General features: G+C 35.2%; 3 protein-coding genes across 7 annotated transcripts in view; all 3 read left to right on the plus strand.

Moving 5' to 3' along the window:
• Window positions 1–2,852: 2,852 nt before the first annotated feature.
• Window positions 2,853–6,549, plus strand: ciao2b (cytosolic iron-sulfur assembly component 2B). Its single transcript, XM_067400591.1, has 5 exons — window positions 2,853–3,086; window positions 3,387–3,466; window positions 3,573–3,698; window positions 3,787–3,832; window positions 6,300–6,549. The coding sequence occupies exons 1-5, from the start codon at window positions 2,960–2,962 to the stop codon at window positions 6,398–6,400; spliced, it is 480 nt and encodes a 159-aa protein (XP_067256692.1). The 5' UTR covers window positions 2,853–2,959; the 3' UTR covers window positions 6,401–6,549.
• Window positions 6,550–10,140: 3,591 nt separating this feature from the next.
• Window positions 10,141–12,625, plus strand: rrad (Ras-related associated with diabetes). 4 transcript variants are annotated; one of them, XM_067400597.1, is made up of 5 exons: window positions 10,141–10,278; window positions 10,426–10,794; window positions 10,990–11,063; window positions 11,205–11,409; window positions 11,622–12,624. In XM_067400597.1, the coding sequence occupies exons 2-5, from the start codon at window positions 10,440–10,442 to the stop codon at window positions 11,897–11,899; spliced, it is 912 nt and encodes a 303-aa protein (XP_067256698.1). In that variant the 5' UTR covers window positions 10,141–10,278; window positions 10,426–10,439; the 3' UTR covers window positions 11,900–12,624. The 4 variants fall into 4 exon arrangements, with proteins under 4 accessions (XP_067256698.1, XP_067256696.1, XP_067256700.1 ...); XM_067400595.1 differs by having other exon boundaries at window positions 10,142–10,278; window positions 10,430–10,794; XM_067400599.1 differs by having other exon boundaries at window positions 10,162–10,278; window positions 10,518–10,794; window positions 11,622–12,625.
• cdh16 (cadherin 16, KSP-cadherin) overlaps window positions 11,421–17,205 on the plus strand; it is a 54,239-nt gene continuing 48,454 nt past the window's right edge. Inside the window, exons 1-3 of one of the 2 annotated variants that reach the window (XM_067400594.1) lie at window positions 11,421–11,573; window positions 14,109–14,167; window positions 14,258–14,353. In XM_067400594.1, coding sequence (XP_067256695.1) covers window positions 14,111–14,167; window positions 14,258–14,353 — 153 coding nt within the window. In that variant the 5' untranslated portion in view covers window positions 11,421–11,573; window positions 14,109–14,110. Of the gene's footprint in view, window positions 11,574–12,896; window positions 12,912–14,108; window positions 14,168–14,257; window positions 14,354–17,205 lie in introns of those variants that run through there. The other variant, XM_067400593.1, reaches the window with a different exon arrangement.

The following is a 17,205-nucleotide window of genomic DNA, read 5'->3' on the forward strand; positions in this document are numbered from 1 at the left end:
TGCTGTCCCTATCAACTGGCATTAACCCAGTGCAGATTACTGCAGTCTTTTTCATTATGAATAAATGTCAGATGTTAGCATGTGGTAACACTGTCCCCTTGTGGCAGCAGAATCATTTATTTTCTCGCTTTGACTTGAGATAAAACGATAATACGAGATGCTGAGATAAAATTTAAATCAGCTCAAAAGGCTTCTTTTTTTACATCTTCACTCAGATATTTTTGAGATGCAGGGCATTTTTAAGAGGGGCCGTTTGGTTTAATCATTTAGTTTGGAGAAACTGTGTCATTTGCTATTTAGAGACAGCTAAAGTTCTTCAGACATACTGGCAGACCTTCTACTATTTATTTAATTATTTAATTATTTATTCATTTATTGATTGGTTTATTTGATAAGGACCATGCATATTCATGAACATTGTTATGTAATAACTACTTTTCATCTGCAGTCCCTAGGCAGTTAACATAAGACTAACATAAAGATAGCCAAACAATCATACAACATTCATTCACTATAAATGAAAAGTTACACATAATAGTGATGTATACATTGACAAAACAAACAACAAAACGAAAAAAATACATAATGGCAACTACATTGTTCATCCACCTCTATACTGCATGCAATTCAGGGAAAGGAGAGCACTGAATTGAGATTTTAATGAAAATGTGCAGCTTATATATATGGGCCATTCTACAGAATTGGTGGAAACTTCAACCAAAAAACACATTCAAAAAGCATTTATGTATTCAAATTTTAGATTTTTACTAAGATCCTTCTATAATAAAATCCTAATATATATATATATATATATATATATATATATATATATATATATATATATATATATATATATATATATATATATATATATATATATATATATATATATATATTTCCCACTCTGACTTTGCACCAATTCCAAAGAATGGCCATATGTATAAAGTAAATTAAGTAGTGTTTTTGAGACAAGTGGGAGAATCTCAAAGAGTGATAAGAGGAATGTGGTGGCAATTTAGTTATTTTAACTTCTTAACTTGTTTGGTTGGAATATTAATTAAGGTGAACAGATCAATGATTTATAAATAGTGTTCTTACTAAAAGTTAAGGGGGAAGTAATGAAAATATAAGTAGGTGCACATATCAGGCAAATACATGGGAAACCATTACTGACCCATTAACATTTCAACCAGCAGGCTTTGATCAATAGGCTACCAGCACCTCTGTAATTTTAAAAATGCACAAATATCCTACTGGAAAGGAAACAGATGTTGTGGCACATAAATAAATGTATTTGTTACTTTTCTTCAGTTAACCATTAAACCTTTCCATAAGAACATAGAAGCAGTCAGCTGATGAATGGTAATCTCTTAACAGGCCAGTGCAGAGCAGTGATGCCAGATTTATAGCCTCATTGGTTGGAAAAGAGCCTGCAATAAAAGCACTTGTCCATTAAATATAACATGTGACTCTTGATAATCTCTTTTGTCTATAAATCCTTTGTCTGAGTCTCAGGAAGAGACTCATCATGAACTGAACACTGAATAAGTAGCCATCATTGTGTAATTTAATAAAGCACACATTATCAAAATGCCAGAGCTTTTAAGAAGAAAGCAAATGTCATGAATGCTTTATGCAAATGTTTATCAAGACGCTATAAGAGACGGAGCAAATGTGAAACACTAACATATGAATTCTCTATTGCAGCTAATGCATATATTTTAATCTCAGAATGGTAAATAACACCAGTATGTATAACTAATGTGACACAGCACAATACTTTTAATGAGAGCAAAAACAAATAGCAAGGCTTGTGTGAGCAAACATAGCCACATTCTGGGGTTTTTTAATTGATTGAAATATATATATATATATATATATATATATATATATATATATATATATATATATATATATATATATATATATATATATTAATATATATATTATTCCACCCATAAACTCAGCCAGCTGATTTCACTGATTAATTCTACCTCCTGGCTGAAAAACTGTGCTAATTAGCAAATCCATGTAATTGGAAAAAAATACTGAGGGAGACTTTTACTTTCTGAACCTGGACTCATTGAGTGTGGTCTGTGGTACTGAAGATCTATGCATTCAGATGCCTAACAATTAGGTCAAAGGACTCTTTATAACTGGAATAAGCATTGATTGGCTCACAAATAGCCTGAACTCACTGTTAAATCAAGGTCATGCTTTCAAGGTTGATGAACTGCTTTGTGAGCATAAGCTTAACCTGAAAAACTAACTATTTTTGTTCAGGGAAGACAGAGCTTTGCTTTCTCCTGTCTGTTATGTAATGCTGGAGTGTACTGATGACAGTGCTGGTCATCTCAGCACCAATAGATGTTTTGGAATTTTTTTGCCTCGTGTGTAAAACTGCTTCAAATTTACATTCACCCCTCTTAGTTAAAGATAATAATGGGTTTTAACGAAATCACTTTGTACTGGAAAATTGTCCTGATCCATGAGGTCATTCTGTGCAATGACAATAGATTAAATCTGAGGTAATAGCTGCAATAAATCTGAGTTAAATGTTGCAGAAGTAGAAATGCTGAAAATATAACATATATTTGTGTTGATGAAGTTGAGCAAGAACAAACGTTTTCAGCATCTGCTGAACAAGTAAAAGGAAAGCATTTGGGGTTAGCATTTATAGCTAAAACCACTGCATGGAAATCTATCTTCTTCTTCTTTGTTATTATTATTATTATTATTATTATTATTATTATCTCTAAAAAGTGAACATTTGCAAGAAAACTTCCTGACTTTTATAAATAAAGCTTTTATTCTAAAAAGCGTTTATGCTGTTTCCGGGTTTTATAGTATAACTTCCGGCTAGCTTGTTTTGGCTTTGCAGATCTGACGTCTGACTGCGTAGTGTGTTGGTTATCGTTTTATCGTTATATCGTTTTATCGTTGAGCAGGTAACTTAATAATGTCGGGGGGAACTCGACTAGAAAACGCCAATCCTCTGATCTTTCAGCGATCAGGAGAAAGACTCCTCACTGCCACTGATGAAGATGAGGATGTGGCGGACCCCATCGATGACAGGGAAATCTTCGATATCCTTTCAGTGTAACTGTTACATCATTTGGCTCTCGCTACACAAAAGTTGTTAAGTCAGTCTTGTTGCTTTGAATTATCTGCCATGACGACAGCTAGATGAAGGTCATGCTTTCAAGATTGATGAACTCTGTTTTGTGAGCATAAGCTTAACCTGAAAAACTAACCATTTTAATTCAGCTTTGCTTTATCCTGCCTGTTATGTAATGCTGGAGTGTAGCAAACTGCTATAATTCAGAAGCCCCAATTTAATGCATTTTGGATACTTACTTTGAGTCAGACCTTAACTAAATGAATACATCTGATCAGATCGATCAATGACCCCGAGCACCCACTGTCCCTCGAAGAACTGAATGTCGTGGAACAAGTGCGCGTCAATGTGAGTCTGATCTGCGAGCAGTTTAAATCAAAAACTTAAGTTTGAAAACAATACAAATTAATAAAATATTCTACTATCTATCTATCATGTTTTTCTCTCTGGGTAGGTGAATGATCAGGATAGCACAGTGTCTGTGGAGTTCACTCCGACCATCCCACACTGCAGTATGGCCACACTCATTGGCCTGTCTATCAAAGTCAAGCTTCTGCGCTCCCTGCCTGACAGATTTAAGGTCAATTTAGTAAGCAGCCAAACACTTACAGTAGGCTTTGGTTTTCCCATATAAGTCATTTGATTTTGCCTTTTTGCCGTTTTGTTAGATTGACGTTCACATCACACCCGGCACACATGCCTCAGAGGATGCAGGTAAACGTTTATTATAAAACGTAGAACAATCTTAACCCTGTAAAGTCTGACATATGAATTAATGGTCTGAAAATGTTAGTTGCAATGTTAGTAGACAAAATAATAATCATAATTTGCATATGTGTTGCATGTTATTTTGATACATCAGGATTTTATGGCCCATTTAGTATAATATAGTGAGAATATGGAGCTCACTCAGAAAAGAAAAACATACATCAATTTTATTCAGTCCACTGAGCAAAAATATATTTTATGATCAAAGTTCTGTAGTTTTAGTTGTGGAGGGCAAAACATATAATGCAGTACACTGCAACGATGATTTAGAAATGAACAAATAAACATTCCCTGTAGGCCTGTTATGTGCTATTTTATACATACATATTTTTCTAAAAAATGATGCATGGGTAATCAAATAAACCTAAGTTCCTTCAGTCCAGGAAATGTTCATGGCTGGATTTCCCGAAACCTTCTCAACTCTACGTTGTTCTTAAATTATACCTTAAGCTGTACCTTAACGTTAATACGTGTTTCCCAAAACGTTCTTAGTTAATTATACCTTTTGTAAGTCATACTTTTGTAAGGTTGGTCTGGACCACTCTTAGTGATACCTTATCACTGTTTTCAGTCAATAATTCTGAAGCTGTAATACACCCAGTGTTCGATTAGGATAAATGGCAAAGAATAAAATGCAAAGTTTCACTGCTAAATCCAAATGTGCTTTGGCACTGATCCAGAGACAGACGCGCTCACTATTCAGTGTTTACAACTACATCAGGTTTATTTTAGGTTCCAGGTATTTAAATGCATATTTAAATAAAGAACTACGCTATTTAAAAAAGACATTTATGGTTTGTTAAAATCAAATTCCATACACTAATGTCTATGGAAGCTGCAATAACAACCCTTTCAGTTATATAATTTGACAAAGTGTTTTATTCATATCATATACACATTGTTTATGAAACAATAAACTTTATTCTTTTCCCGGTTCACCGGCCACATACTTCTATGTATTTAGGAGGAAAATTTGTAAATGCGACAGCTCTGATTTGCCGTGCAAACTCACTGCACGACAAAAATTCACTTCCACCTAATATCTATATATCTTCTTACGTGCAACGTTACCAGGTGCTGTCCATGGCGGCGGTGAATTGGTTGATATCGATGGCTCAAGAATCGATAATTCACTGTATACAGGGGCTGCTGTCCAAATTGCAAACTAAATCTATAGGCCTATTGTAATTTATCTATATTCTCAGGGCTCTATATTCTAGCAGAGCCCACAGAGTGAGTTTAAGACGACCGTGATTTTAGAACATTATTTTAGAATGTATTAATTCCTTGGAGATGCATCACGCAGCTGACAGATATGTAGGTATTGGGTTTTTCCTTTTTTATTCAAAATATTCACAAACTTGTTAACTATATCATAAATGTTATGATATAATTCGATTGTAAAATATGTGGAAGTGAATTTTTGTCGTTTGCACCGCAATTCAGAGCTGTCGGATTTATGAATTTTCCCCTGAAATACATAAAAGTATGTGGCCGGTGAACTGGGAGAAGAATAGAGTAAAGTTTGTTTCATACACAATGTGTATCTGATATTAATAAAACACTTTGTCAAATAATATAAATGAAAGGCTTATTATTACAGTTTCCATAGACATTAGTGTATGGAATTTGATTTTAACAAACTATAAATGTCTTTAAATAGCCTAGTTCTTTATTTAAATGTGTATTTAAATGTCTGAAACCTAAAATAAACCTGATGTAGTTGTAAACACCGAATAGCTGTGATACATGACAAGCACAGAGTGTGCATCTGTCTCTGGTTCAGCGCCAAAGCACATTTGAATTTAGCAGTGAATCTTTGCATTTTATTCTTTGCCATTAGTCTAACTGAACACTGGGTGTATTACAGCTTCAGAATCATATTCATATATAGACTGTTAACAGTGATAAGGTATTGATAAGAGTGGTCCAGACCAACCTTACGAACGAATGACTAACAGAAGGTATACTTAAGCTACCTCCTAAAGTATAGTTGCCTAAAAAAGATAGATATTCAGTTAAGGTCTACTTTTAGAGTCTTCGTATCGCACTAAGAGACAGTGTCATCGGGAAATCCAGCCCATATCATTTTTAAATATTACTAACAAAACGTTATTCTCATGTTTACATGTGTACTGCAACTTAAAGGTGGACCTTTTGAGAATCATACTAAAGGCCTTACTTGAACCATCAATCAGATGGCATTACATAAGGCATGTAGTAGATTGTGTGCAATGGATTTTTCAGCAAAGTTTTGACTATTTTCAATTTATAGATATCTTTAGATCTATATCAAATATGGTACAGTAGGCTTTGTGTGTTAATGTTACATCATTTTTTCTGTTACACAGCACCATTTCTGTTTTAAACTAAAACTTCAGTTTGATAATATGTTGTGTTTTTTCTACTCCAGTCAATAAGCAGCTTGCTGACAAAGAAAGAGTGGCGGCAGCTCTGGAGAACTCTCAGCTGCTGGAGGTGGTCAACCAGTGTCTGTCCACCAAAAGCATGTGATCTGAAGAGTCGCATGCTCCTTTGACACATCATCATGATTGAACTCCTACAGCCAAGCTAGAGTTGTGTGAATAATAATAATGTAATCTTCATTATCATTATTTTTTTTTATTTTTATAATTCTAGTGCTATACTCAAACAGTACCAGATCAGGGAGACTGCCTGGTTAGTACTTATTAAGTGAGATATGCATCCAAGTTGAGTTAAAAAGTCATCAGAAAAGGAAACAACAGTAATGGAGACTGTATATGGAAACAGAATTAGTTTTTCTGTTTGAGAGTATGTGGATACAAAAAGAAAAATTATATTTGTGAATGTACAGAAGACTTTTAACAGTATTCTCATTTTGACATGGCATCGTTTTAGAAAGTTGTTTTCAAAGAAATTTCTTATTGATCAAACTGAAGAATGTGTACAACAGAGAAAATTTGCACTGCTTTGTTTTTTACCTCTTGTTTTTGCCAATAAAAGAAATCAATTTTGTGATTTTAAGAAAACGTTCATGAACTTACCCAATAGCAAACAATATTTTCCCAAGGTCAGTTGTATCAGAGGATTGCTTTGAAGTTATACAGCTATTTAGAGTAATGAGATTTTTCTTGCATAAGCTTGATTGAAAGGTAACAACTTATAAAAAGCTATAAAAAATTTAAATAAATGTAGGCCTAATTTGTATGCTGTGATATAAATATTTTATTTCTACAGATAAATCAAATATGTATTTAGTGGTACATGAATATGGCATTATACATCAGTTACTTTCCACTAGATCCTTCACAATAGAGGCAGGGTAACTTGCGTAGAATTACTTTTAGAAATACCTTTATCACAGACCATTGAACTTACACTACATGTTATTGTCACTGACCTGTGTTATAAATAAGTTATAATTAAAAATTATTTTGTCTTCTAAAAGTTGGAAGAGAATCCATAATCTGTCTAAGATAAAAGCAGAAGACATACAGATACTATAATAAGCACAATAGGTTGCAGAGTGTATTTAGATTACGCTTGCTTGGCTTTCAAGTCATAAAAAGTGCTTTCACTGGCACACATTAAAAATGCATGAAAGATACTATTTCATGTAATAGAACTCTTATTCAATAGTCTTTTTTTTTTTTTTTTATAAATTACCAGACTAGCAAACTTTGCAAGTTTTTTTTTGGTCCAGTCATAAAATACCGAACTTTCAAATATTAATTTTTGTTTTGTGCATCTATAAGTAGAAATGACATACGTCAGGACACATCAGCACAAAACAGAATGCATATATTGTCTTGAGTTAAAACAGTACAGTAAATGATGCAGTACATCAAGTAACTGTGATCTAATACATTTATTCTGGTTATGCTCAGGTGTCCAAGACTTGGTTATATGCCTTTGTGACTTATTGTTCTGTAAAGTGTTTCTTCATGGTTTAGCAGTTAGGCCTTGACATAATAGGTGAATTTTAGCAGCTAGAGCAAGCTATAAAAAATCCCATAACTTTGGCAAGTCATTGCAATGAATAAACCCAAAATTATTTAGAGTCAGTGAGTCTTTTTTTTCCCCCCAAAGAAAAAACAAACAAATCAGGGGCCATATTCACAAAACATCTTAAGGTTAAAAGTAGCTCCTAAATTGCCGATTTAGGAGAAACTCTTAAAAATAATGGGCGTGTCAGTCCTAATTTTAGGAGTCCTAAATTTTTGCTCTAAGAGTATTTCACAAAGCATTTTAGCGCTAAAAGTAGCTCCTAAATCTATGAAACATTAGGAGTAGTCAAGAGGACTCCTAAGTCACTAAGACCAAATCAAAAACAGTCCTAATCCACCCAAAGATACTGAACACCATTGAGACAGTAGCGATAGAGCCTTGGGTGCTGAACCTTTTCTTCATAAATGCAATACAATTTGATTTATAGATTTGAATCTACGATGAGACGCCAAAAAACGGTAAAAACTGGTTTTCATGAGTTCACACTTACAAATGATTGAATAGAGTAAAAAAATAAATAAATATATATATATATATATATATATATATATATATATATATATATATATATATATATATATATATATATATATATATATATATATATAATTTGTCGCTTGAATTCTGCATTCCCTTGAGATGAAGACATCCAAGAGGTGGACAATTAACTGTATATACTAGTTTAATTAGTGACAGTCTACATTTTAAAACCTTTATGGCAAAATTATGGCATTATTGACTATGGCAACATTTTTATTAAAAAATATTTATTTAAATAATAACATTTGTATTTTAAAACCTTTATTTTAATTTGGAAACATGACACCTCATTCTACAATATTTCTATGATTAAATCACTGACTCTTCCCCAATCAGCCAATCACTGTGTGTATACTCCATAGGGTCAACCCCGCCCTCACTCTTAGCTTAAGACTTCAGTCTATTCCTTAATAAAAGTTTGTCTCAGCAGCTTTGTGAATAGGTTTTAAGAGAAAACTCTTAGCTAAGAACATTAACTGCTATTTAGGAGAACTCTTAGTGGTAAGATAAAATGTTTTGTGAATACGGCCCCAGATCTAATAAAACATACAGAAATTGTCATATGCCATACCTAAGACTAACCACTAGATGGCAACATTTAACTACCTCTAAATGCACTCCATCGGTGTGATGAAAGGGTAGTTTTGCCCTTGAGAATTACAGGATGTCAAAAAAAAAAAAAAGGGGGGGTTGTTGATTATGTGATGACATTTTGGTGACGTTTTAATTTGTAACTGTATGTCATGAATTCATATAATGGTAATGTACCAACCTGTCTGAGCCATTTAATTGTGTTAATGTAAATGATGTTAATAAATAGGTGGTACAATTAAAAGCATTATGATGACTTAAAAATGTACCTTTCCAGCAGCTGTAACCAATAATAACAATATAGAGCACAGTTAGCCACACAAACAAGAAAACATCAGGATAACACACATAACACTAAAATAATACTACTAAATAACATAAAATGAAAAAAGCAGAGAGATTTAATCAAATCTAAACAAATATTTTCTTTTCATGAATCTAAACAAATGTTTACATTTAAAAAAAAAAATCTGGGAAAACCTGTAAATTTTAAGGTGATTAATATCCTACTTAAAAAAAAAACATACATAATTTGAATTTGCTGTGAAGGTATTAATAGGTCTAGCCTATATATTCTTGTATTGTTGTTAAATATAGCCTACATTTTCTCTGTAATTCATAATTTTACGTCTACCTTTACTTCTTGCAATGTCTATTGAAATATACCATATATGGTAAAGCATCTTACAGTACACCAATTTACAGCATTTTCACATTGTTTTGCCTATAAAATTACGATTTTTACAGTCCAACTGTTGCTCTGGCTGGGAGACCAGCTTAAAACAATAAAAACCAGCAAGATGTCTGTTTCAGCAGTAGAATGAAAAAAAAAAAAAAATGTTTGTACCGCGATTGGTTTTCATGAAGCTTTGATGACTGACCAGGTTATACGCCTTTACTAGTAGCCTACAGACGATGAAGAACGCATTTCATGCCTGTACTAGTAAAGGCGGAACCTGATTCAGCCCATTGTCCATGCATTACACGCGCGTGCAGGGGAGGGAAGTCCCTCTCTGCTGGACGCCCTCGCAAAATTGTGAATCACACGCGCTGGGTTTCGCCCCTCCCTCAAAGTGATGTTATTACTATAAGAGAGACGAGTGATTCTCCGAGGCAATCCCTCCCTCGGGCTGACGTCACTCACTCGCATAAATAAAGGATCCGTCTCATCAGAGAGCACAAGCGAAACCCTCAGCGGAAGACTAACAGAGATAAAACGGAATAACTGGAATTTTGACATTGAACGGAAAACGTTGTAGCCGCACTCAAATGTAAGTAACATTCCGACGTTTTCATATCTTATAACTACTCTCGGAGTTATATTATTAGCTATTGTTACCTCCAGGTAGCCAATAGTGTATTGAACGTGTCATTATAAAGTAGCCTAGGTACAGTTGTTATAATATAGTTCTACACAGACAGGTTTGGAGTCATGACTTTGAACAAAGGAGACAAATTGAGGAACATGGATAAGAGGAGAGGTAGCATGCCGTTTCCCCTCCACCTGCAGAACTTGCACAGAAGGAGCATGCCGGTGGACGACCGAGAGCTGCGCTCTATGCCCGAGGCTCAGCCCACCGAGCTGTCCAGCCTCATGCGCTTCAGTCCGGGAGAGCAGCACAGGAACAGCTGCGTGTCCGACTCCTCCGACTCGGTCATCTCCTCCGGCAGCGATTCCGACTGCCAGGTCTACAAGGTGGTCCTCCTGGGCGAGCACGGCGTTGGGAAGTCGAGTTTGGCGAGAATATTTGGTGGAGTTGAAGACAGTAACGAGAGCGAGGAAACAGGTAAATGTCTTGATTTTATCTGCTTGAATTAAGATTTACCCTTCAGACTAATCATTTCAGAAGATTTTAGTGCAGACTTCAGGCAGGATCTGTCTGAAGTGATGTGGTGCTTTTGTTTTACAAACCTGTGTAATAATTACAGATATTATTGAGTATAATATTAATGTGTAATTATGTATTGCTCTTTCATTTCAGGAAACACATATGACAGATCCCTTGTGGTTGATGATGAGGAGACGTCAATCCTTCTGTATGACATATGGGAACAGGTAAGGAATAAGAGTAATATTTATTCACTTATTTAGTTTAAATGAATTAAAATAAATACTAAAATATTAAAAAAATATATTAAAATACAATGTCAGTACTTATGATCTCCAACTGTATAACCATTCAATTTATTCCTACAGGATAACAGCCAATGGCTGAAAGATCAGTGCATGCGTATGGGAGACGCCTATATCATCGTGTACTCTGTGACAGACAAGTCCAGCTTTGAGAAAGCTTCAGAGCTACGAATCCAGCTGCGCAGAGCTCGGCAGTCGGAAAACATCCCCATCATCCTGGTGGGAAACAAGAGCGACTTGGTGCGTTCCAGAGAAGTTTCTGTAGATGGTAAGATTTCACCCATATTCTTCTCTATTTTAAATATGGCATGTAGATGGCACACAGCCTTATGTTGTAAATGTTTTGGATAAAGTACTCTCCTGAGCTCCTGAGCTTTGAGGAACAGCCAGGAGGCATATAGTAATGATGACACTGTAGCCTCCGTCTCTCTGGTAATGGAGTTATTGCTCACCTGCATGTCTTTTTCCTCAACTCTCTAGAGGGCAGTGCCTGTGCCGTTGTGTTCGACTGCAAGTTCATAGAGACCTCAGCCTCCCTGCATCACAATGTGCGTGACCTCTTCGAGGGCATCGTACGGCAAATTCGCCTTCGCAAGGACAGCAAGGAAGAGAACGCCCGCCGTATGGCCAACTGCAAGCGCCGCGAGAGCATCAGCAAAAAGGCCAAACGTTTCCTGGGCCGTATGGTGGCCCGGAAGAACAAGAAGATGGCCTTTAGACAGAAGTCCAAATCATGTCATGACCTGTCAGTGCTCTGAAAAACTGGACTTATATGCCCTCTGAGACCCATGACCAGAAACTGTGTGTTTTTAATGCTAATATAAGGACTATATAGCTGTACAGTTAAATATGAACTTGTTTTGTAAACAGAAAAAGAGATTATATATGAAACAAAACTGACAAAATCATGTTGATTCTGTTGACCGGTATGAAGCTTTTTATTGTTATGTTACTTTTTTTTGTTTTGTTGCCTTAATATGTATAGTTGTCAAATTCTACACATGTAAATAGAAGGTAAATCCACAAATCACAATATTCCCTTCAAAGAGCTATTGTTACATTTGCACGAAGGCAAAAGAAATAGGTTCTTTTCCTTATGTGTAATACAGCTGTATCAGATGTGGAATGCATATGTGTGCATATGAGCACAAGTCGTTTTTCTTGTTGAAATAACATATGAAATCAAATGTTACTTGAAACTGAGTGCGCAGGTTCGTAACTCAGCCAAGACACTGAACTAGAAGGTTTGGGTTTTTGAGGAGTGGGGTGGGGTAGGGCAAGAGGCAATATAAAGAAGTTTCAATATAAGAAGTCTGACACGTCTACTTCGACATCTATGCTCCATGTGCTAATGATTGACATAGAAGCAATAAATTATGTGTTGTGAGCTGTTTTTAAAACGTTTGATTTGCACTTAATGTCATTTAATATTATTGAGTTGTTAATTTTGTTACATGTTTACAGTTGGTTTTATAATAAAATAAATTTAAAAAAAAAATCTTAGTTTACAAGTCTACTACTTCTGTCTACTACAAACAAAATACAGATTCAAACGTGAGGCTATAATAGCCTACCATGTAATTTATTCCCCCATACATATGCAAGCCAAGGGCTTGTTAGTCAGATGTATAATTGGAGGAAACAAGGTAGTTAAAGGTTTTCTCGGGCAAATTAAGAAAGCTAATCATTAATCAGACACAAAGCAGATGCAATGCTCTTCTAAAGCTTAAAGCCATTCTCAATTTGACTCACGGGAAGTGTGGACGGGAGGTAAGAGCTGCTTTTATTAAACAACATATGATTAGATATACAGAAAAAAACGCGTAAGATTTTGCTGCATCTGTTACAGTTCTCCCTGACGTTAATTTATATATATATATATATTTTGTTGTTAGTTTATAGATTTTCTTTGTTAATTTATAGATTGTTTGCGTTGTTTTTGGTAGGCTACACGCAGGCCTATAGACTATTCCGGCATAAACAACCGCGTTTTACTTATGGCAGTAGCTGTCGTGACTTCATTTATATACATATTTGTTTTTTTTAAGTGCGAGTAGATCTAGTTCTGTGTGCGTATATATAAGCTATTTTTTCTTTCTTCGCCGACATAAGCTATTAGTACATATTTTTATTTATTTGTTTGTTTTGATGTATTCCTTATACTTTTGTGAAACGGGTACGTGCCGGATGTTCTTGTTTTATGATGTCTTGTATTAAAATAAGTTATTGTAAGTAACGTTAATTGTCCCTGAAAAAACGCGCACAGAAGTAACTCGACACTTACGTGAAGTTACATTAATGAGGTGTACTCGAGTTGAACATTAACTGGAGGAAAAGTTGTCTGATGGCACGCTTGATTCTTTCACTCAGCCCATTACTTTCTCTTAAAGGGATAGTTCACCCAAAAATTACAATTCTGTCATCATTGCACCCTCAAGTTGTTCCAAACCTGTATGAGTTTCTTCTGCTGAACCCAAAAGAAGATATTTTCAAGTATGTTTGTATTCAAACAGTTGATGCGCCCCTATTGACGTCCATAGTAAAAAAAAAAAAAAATAGCTATGGAAGTCAGTGACTACCATCAACTGTTTTAATCATTTTAATCAGCATTCTTCAAAATATCTTCTTTTGTGTTCAGCAGGAGAAACTCATAGCCTACAGGTTTGGAACAACTTGAGGTAACAGAATTTTAATTGTTGGGTGAACTATCCCTTTAAGGGAGAAATGTACATACATTATGTAGCCTACATGAGATTCTAAGTGTTCGGGAACCTACATTATGGCTTGTGGAAAAAAAGAATCTTCTCAAACTTTCAAACTTAGGCAGCTACTGAGTGCACCTTAAAACCAAATCCTGTAGAGTCAATTTCTATCTTAATCTCTTCTGTCTTGGAAAAACTGAAGAAAACTTTAGCTTGAACTTAAAAACTAAATAATTTTAGCATTTACACATTTTTTTTGTCTTAGGCATGAAGGCTGCTGTTGGCTCGATGGAATCTCGGAGTGCTTGCTTTATTGCACTGAGCGTACGTTTTCTTTGCTTTTTTGTCTGGAATACATAAATGTTTATCATTCCGCATGCTTTAACTTCTGCAATTAATTGCTTTCTATTTTAGGTGCTGACTCAAAACATTTTGCTTTCTGAGGCCGCTCATCTTAAAATTGGTGTTCCAGAAAACTATGATGGTATTTTCCCATGGTACCTTACCAAGGTGAGAGCTTTCTTTAAGGAGGACAAAATGTCTTTGGAAAGTTTACATATTAGTTGAATATTTAGCTCAGCTTATATTGGGCATATTTGTTAAAATAAGTATATAAAATATTAATAAGTATTAATATTAACATAATATTAATTGCCTGTGCAGGTGTGCATAGACTGAATGTAGCTCAGATAGATGAAGAGTTGGAGGGCATGAGGAGCTGTAAAGGTTAAGAGGTGTTTTTTTGCACTTAATACAGGATAATACAGGTTGCCAATTTGTCTATCAATGGTTTTGTTGACTAGGCTGATGAAAAGGGCATTGCAGTAATCAAGAAGGGAGATTATGAAAGCAAGTAGAATGTCAGACTCTTTCATATTACGTATGGAGCAGAGGTGTGCCGTTTTACAGTCTAGACCAGAGAACTGATGTAATCTTCAAATGTGAGAATATGTGACACCAAAGTTCTGAACATTTTGGTAGGCTAAGAATTTAAATTAGCAGTTCTGACATTCTAGGCAACATATTGTCAGATCTGGTGACTAAAATGCCACAGAGATTACTGAGTGATAGAAATTAGGCTATTTTTATGTTATTTATAAACTGGATTTAGTTGGTTAAAACGGACTGTCCTTATATGCTGTGTTACGAATGACTAAAGAGTTCTGAGAATGTATTAATGACTGCTTCTAGGAGCAATGTAGAGAAAGGACTGAAAAAGCAGATCATTGAACATTGCATTCAATAAACCCCACATCCCACTCCCCAGAGCACTCAGAACTCAAGGTGTAATTATGAGCAGGCATTCACGTACCAACCAGACGTCACCAAACTAAATATGGATCTCCTTTATAATGCCTTACTTCAATCCATGTGACAGACATTTTTACCAGATGTAGGTTAGTAATAGCCCCGGTTGCTCTCTAAAAAGCTTTTCGCTTAGACACTGTAATTGGCAGCATTTCTGACTGTTTGGGTCCTAGTGCTTCTTGCTCACCATTTTCTGCGTTTGATGCCATGCTATCAAAACAGTCTCTGTGTGGTGTCCAAATTAAGTATAATGGCCTACATGTGAGTGGGTGGATAATTACCCACACCCTGTGTGATCGCTGAAAGGACAAAATGATGGCTACATAATATTTGTTTAGGCTTTAAAAATAAGTGACAAATGACGCATTCATGTATTGCTTGTACAGCTTGTTTTCTGGCTGCAAGGACCCCAGACACAATTGATCAATTTTTTGCAAGCATGGGTTTAAAAGACTGTTCCCTGGATATCTTGTGCAGGTGCGTAGGCAGCATATCAGATTCACCGGGCAGGGGAAGAGCGAGCTACAAAGTGCCACGCGAGTCATGCTGTGTGCAATTAGCGCTTCAATCAATCTTTACCTTTCCTAATAAACACTCACTGACATGCTATTCTAAATGTGTAGGGCAAGCATGGAAAAACGAGTTACATTCCAGGAACTAAACAAAAGAATTACAATTCGCTGCCCAGGCAGAGGGGTATTGTTGGTATGACACGGACTATTTAGGTTTGTGTGCTATTTAGGACATGTGATCACACTGTACCTAGTATGGGATGTGTCAATATTGTACACAAAGCATTTACAATATGTAGCCTCATGCTCAGCTGATTTCAGAATCTCTGTGCTAATTGGTGTCAACCACTGAGAAACATACCTGCTGTCAGCAGCAGCCATGTTCTTTCACATACATTTAGAGAAGGGTTCAGCCAAACATCAGTCTCACTGACCTCTCCTATTACACAACCAGAGATGTTGTCACAACCATGTTTGAGTGAGATATATTGAGTTTGGAGCTCATGAATGACCAAGCAGAGTTGTTGTTTTTTTCTCGAGTGGGAAACTCTGAATTCTTGATGATACATGAGTTGCCAAGTTGTGATGTTGGAAGGAGCATGTCAACTTGAAACACTGATGAATCAAAAAAGTTAATCAAAGTTGTCCTAAGACAAGAACAGGTATTGCATTTTGGTTTTAGGACAACTTTGATGAATGGTTTTGATCCACTTCAAATGTTGACTAGTATATATTTATAGAGAGATCAGCAGTGTTAGGTAAAGTTACTTCTTAAAAGTAATGCGTTACAATATTGCATTGCTCCCTAAAAAGTAACTAATTACATCACTTAGTTACTTTTTATGGACAGTAATGTGTTACACTACATTTATGTTACTTTTTCTCACCTGGGCTGGACTTGGTTGTTTGTTTAAATTAATTTTTTGTTAAAAATGAAGGCCCTTTCGCAGCAAAAGTTAAATGACTTAGGGGAAGAAAGTTCAACGTGAATCACAAATGTGATGTTTAAAGTAATTTTTGCTTATTGGTTGAATTTGGATCATTGAAGGTCAACAGCAAAAACCATCATGTTTACACCAGCGGCGAGGCCAGAAATTTTAAAGTGAGTGGAACTTGGTGAAATAAGGTGGACCAATGCCTACAGTCAAATTACATCATTTTATAATACATGGAATAAATGTTACTTTTAAAAGTAATGCATTACAATATTACTCCCAAAAAAAGTAACTAATTGCATTACTTAGTTACTTTTTATGCACTTTTTAGATCATTGAAGGTCAGCAGCAAAGACATATACATAAAGTATATTTGTGAAATTTAATATATATAATTATTACAGGCGTAAAATTTGAGTATTACAGTCAGCGTTTGTTGCCGTAAAATTCTGAGATTGCATTTCACCCTTTTTATTCATTTTGAGGAATACTGAATATTTTCGTGCAAGTGAGATGAGTAAATGCATGTTCACATTTAGTCTAGAACTACAATAACCATCATGTTCACACAGACAGGAGAGCTGTCAGTCAATAAATATAAAAAACA

Source organism: Chanodichthys erythropterus, chromosome 11, assembly GCF_024489055.1.
Source record: "Chanodichthys erythropterus isolate Z2021 chromosome 11, ASM2448905v1, whole genome shotgun sequence".
In the NCBI taxonomy this organism is placed as follows: Eukaryota; Metazoa; Chordata; class Actinopteri; order Cypriniformes; family Xenocyprididae; genus Chanodichthys; species Chanodichthys erythropterus.

Bases quoted from the DNA above. Each gene is read 5' to 3' on its own strand.
- ciao2b (XM_067400591.1), top strand. From the start codon at position 2,960: ATGTCGGGGGGAACTCGACTAGAAAACGCCAATCCTCTGATCTTTCAG. The intron at 3,699-3,786 runs GTCAATTTAGTA...CCGTTTTGTTAG, and splicing joins CCCTGCCTGACAGATTTAAG to ATTGACGTTCACATCACACC. The intron at 3,833-6,299 runs GTAAACGTTTAT...TTTCTACTCCAG, and splicing joins ACATGCCTCAGAGGATGCAG to TCAATAAGCAGCTTGCTGAC.
- rrad (XM_067400595.1), top strand. The intron at 10,795-10,989 runs GTAAATGTCTTG...CTTTCATTTCAG, and splicing joins TAACGAGAGCGAGGAAACAG to GAAACACATATGACAGATCC. The intron at 11,410-11,621 runs GTAAGATTTCAC...TCAACTCTCTAG, and splicing joins CAGAGAAGTTTCTGTAGATG to AGGGCAGTGCCTGTGCCGTT.